At 31.1% G+C, this 4,032-nt stretch overlaps 1 protein-coding gene across 1 annotated transcript; it reads left to right on the top strand.

The window, feature by feature from the left end:
• The first annotated feature begins 702 nt into the window (after window positions 1-702).
• LOC124915570 (acetylserotonin O-methyltransferase-like) lies at window positions 703-2,360 on the top strand. Its single transcript, XM_047456321.1, has 2 exons — window positions 703-1,490; window positions 1,867-2,360. Exons 1-2 carry the CDS (start codon window positions 729-731, stop codon window positions 2,197-2,199), a joined length of 1,095 nt encoding a protein of 364 aa, XP_047312277.1. The 5' UTR covers window positions 703-728; the 3' UTR covers window positions 2,200-2,360.
• Window positions 2,361-4,032: the final 1,672 nt, after the last annotated feature.

Raw genomic sequence — 4,032 nt, 5'->3', positions numbered from 1 at the left:
AAATTTAAAGTAGTTCATTTTAATCAATTATGCTCCCACTTATCATTATATATATATATTTTATCAATAATGTATCAAACATATTATATTTTGTCATTTCTCTATTACGGAAGAAACATACTATTTTAATTTTATTATTGTGAACACACATTCAACATTTTCTTATATTTTCATTTATTTTAATATAATGAAAATCATATACATAATACATTATTAAAATTGGAAAACAAACTAATATTAACAAAAACAAAAATACCAACAAATCAACCACATTATTACGTGCCAATCTAACTCATAAAACGCCAAATCAAGCCCAAAAAACTAAACTCCAAGCCAAAATCATCAAACATAGAAAGTAAAGGAAACAAACAACCATCAACAAACATTCATTCATTTCTACTTAATTATATAGTCCCTACTCTCTATCCAACAAACTTTAAAAAAAGTTATTGCATTTATTTATTTTTTTGGACTTTTTACCCCTTAAATTTTTTCTTATTTTCATTTTGTTACTAATATTAGATCTCACAAAAAATATATTTATATTTAGAAAATAGAAGTTGTATCTCAATGGAACGAAAAGTCAACATATTGAAATCCATAAAAGTTAATTTTGAGCAACATAATTAAAATTAATGTAAAACTTAGTATGCAATACCAATAATGATCCACTATAAATATACATGTCTATCGAAAGAGAAAACACAAATTCATAGAAAGAAAGAGAGATGGCTAAGAGAAATGAGGAAGAAGCTAATGCCCAAGTTAACATATGGAATTATGTATTCGGCTTCGCAGACATGGCAGTAATTCGTTGCGCCATTGATCTTGACATACCCGACATCCTTGAAAACCATGTGGCCGATAGCCCCATGACTCTCTCCGATCTATCCTCAGCCGTCGGATGTCCCCCTTCCACCCTCCACCGCATCATGCGATATTTAGTCAATCGTCGCATCTTTTGCGAAGAGCCCATAGAAATTGATGGCTCCAAATCAAAGGGTTATGTCCCAACTCCTATTTCTCGTCTCCTCATGAGAAACCATAACAAAAGCATGGCCTCATTCATTCGGTTGCAGAGCAGCCCTTTTATGTTGGCACCCTGGTTGGGACTAAGCAAAAGTGTCCTAACTGACTGCAAATCCCACGCGTTTGAAGTAGCCAACGGCAAGGATGTATGGAGCTATGCTGAGGCAAATGCAGACCGTATCAAGATGATCAACGATGGAATGGCGTGTGATGCCAGGCTGACGGTGCCAGCTATTATTCGAGGATGTCCGGAGGTTTTCCAAGGATTGGAGTCGGTTGTGGATGTCGGTGGAGGGGATGGCACGACGCTGAATTTGCTGGTGGAGGCTTTTCCGTGGATTCGTGGCATTAATTTTGATCTTCCACATGTTGTTTCCGTCGCAAAAGAATGTGTTGGTGTTGAACATGTTGGCGGGGACATGTTCAAAATGATTCCAAAAGCTGATGCAATTTTCATGAAGGTGAACAAAATATTAATAATCATCGTCACAATCAATCATAGTCAATTTTGAAAAAACTAATTTTATTTATGTTGGTATAAAAAGTATGAATAAATTAGATGTAACATCTTAAAGTAAATGTCAAGGAAAAAAGTAATTTTATTTTGTACAAACCCTTAGATAATGCTACAATTTTTTTTATCACACTTTTTTAACAAATAGAATTATTTTAATTATTTTGACAAAATGTAAAATCGCTACCGAAACGAGCCCATCTTCACTAATATGGTAGTTGGTATGCCATCAATTTCTACATACATTATTTTCCATCATTAAAAGTTTCAATTATTACTTGTGTTAAATTTTAAGTCATCAATTTTCACTGCCTATCTTCTAGTGGACTCTGCATGACTGGGGAGATGAAGATTGCATCAAGATCTTGAAGAATTGTAAAGATGCTCTTACGAAAGGCAAAGGCAAGGTGATAATAGTGGAGGCGTTACTTAAAGAAGACGGAGTCGGAGTCGAGGAAGCGGAAGAGAAGGTGAAGGAAGAAGACGATCTTGAGTATGTGAGGCTCATGTTGGATATGGTGATGATGGCTCATACTGAAACCGGAAAAGAAAGGACACAAAAACAATGGGAAGATGTTCTCAACAAAGCTGGCTTTTCTCGATACACTGTTCATTGCATTCCAGCCGTTCAATCTGTGATCGTTGCTTATGCTTGATCGATCCTAGATTTAATAAAAATAAATAAAGATATTTCTTTATTAATGAATGTTGGAATGTTGGAATGCTAATAAAGTTGTAATCTCTATATTTTATATATTTCCTATTAATGTCAATAATGTTGGTTTCATTAACTTATATAACATATTTTGTAATTAAAATAAGGTAGAGATTAAATGTCATACCCTAAACCCAATAATCTAATTTTCTTAAATTATTATATTCTAATAAATTTAATTATATTATGAAAACAGTGATTATATTCAATATATAAATAATAATACTTAAAGTCAATCAATACCACATTAATCCATGTCATCTGGTATATAATTTACATTAGATATTTTTTTCCTCTTTCCTACTCTCTTTCTTAATTAAATTTTGTGAATCATTTCGGTAGATTTGTTCTTGCTTCCAAATTTAAAATTAAAATAACAGTATATAAGTTTAAATCATTTATTTTTTTATTTAACATTATAAAAATATAACTAATTTGCACAAAGTTGCTCAAACATAGTTATTTAAAGTTTTTAAATGTCAAGAATTGATAACTCTTAATCTCTAATTACTACATTGTCTTCCCATTATCTTTAATTTGTCAAATTAAGGGAAATAACAAACATTCAAAGTTTGATAACAAGTTATAAATATATTTGGTATGATTTCAACAATAACGACGATATTTTCCCGTCGTTATTGATAGTTGTCAGTCACTAAAAGGTAATATCGACATTGATTTACTTTGTTGGTTTACTTTGTTTGTTTGTATTATTACAATGTTAGTCCGGATAGATTTTGTGAAAACATTTTAACCCGAGTAGATTTCAAATTATGACCACCCTTAGTTGAAAATATTGAAAGAGAAACATTTATAATATATAGCGACATCAATGAACTCCTTTGTGGTTAAAGATGACAACAAGGTGGATTAGGTCGTGGTGTATTTACTATGATTAGTTAATATTATTCAAATTCAATTAATTTAAAATTAGTTTTAACTTGTAAAATTAAATTTAATATTTAATGTTAACATAATAATGAATGATTTGGAGAAAAAATTCAAGCTAAACATTATAAAGTCATATATATATATATTTATATTTATATATATATATATATAATAAATAAATATAAAACTATAAGTTTGGTGCATTTATAACTAAAAAAAATTGTTTATATCTTGAATTAGTATTAATATAGATAATTTTGTTAGATGATATAGAATAAGGAAATATATTTATATATACAAAATAATAAAATTATTTTATTATTTTAACAATCATAAGTGGTATAGCGGTTTAAATGTTTACATTTCATTTTTAAGAACAGTGTTCGAATCCCAAAACATGCAAATTTATATTTTCAAGATTGTATTTTTGACTATAATATATGGTGGCGCAACTTGTAAACAAATGATAGACATCTGAAAGTGTGAGGTCGGAATTAGTGGTTGGTTTGACGAGCATTTGAAAGTTTGAGATCACTAGATGGAGGTCGGGTGGTGGGTGGTTTGTTAGTGTGAGGTCGGAATTAGGGCTTGGTATGACGAGCATTTGAAAGCGTGAGGTCACAAGATGAATGTCGGGTGATGGGTGGTTTGTCGAGTGTGAGGTCGGGAATTAGTGGTTGTTTTAACGTTGGATAAGAGGTCTGTGATCAATTGAGATTGGTTGTTGATTTGTTGAAGTGAGAGTAAAAGAGAGAGGTTGACTGAGATTGATGAGTGGTTTATCGAGGGATAGAGGCATATGAAAAAATGTGAGTCACAAGATTATGATTAATAGGTGGTTTGCCGAGGGATATAGGGACATATGAAAAAGTGTGAGTCACAA

Source organism: Impatiens glandulifera, chromosome 9 (genome assembly GCF_907164915.1).
Source record: "Impatiens glandulifera chromosome 9, dImpGla2.1, whole genome shotgun sequence".
Taxonomy (NCBI): Eukaryota; Viridiplantae; Streptophyta; class Magnoliopsida; order Ericales; family Balsaminaceae; genus Impatiens; species Impatiens glandulifera.
The sequence above is the reverse complement of the archived record's forward strand: the minus strand, read 5'-3'. Positions and strand labels throughout refer to the sequence as shown.

Excerpts from the sequence above, each read along its gene's own strand:
- LOC124915570 (XM_047456321.1), top strand. The coding sequence starts at position 729 with ATGGCTAAGAGAAATGAGGAAGAAGCTAATGCCCAAGTTAACATATGG. Across the intron at positions 1,491-1,866 it reads CTGATGCAATTTTCATGAAG|TGGACTCTGCATGACTGGGG; the intron begins GTGAACAAAATA and ends CCTATCTTCTAG.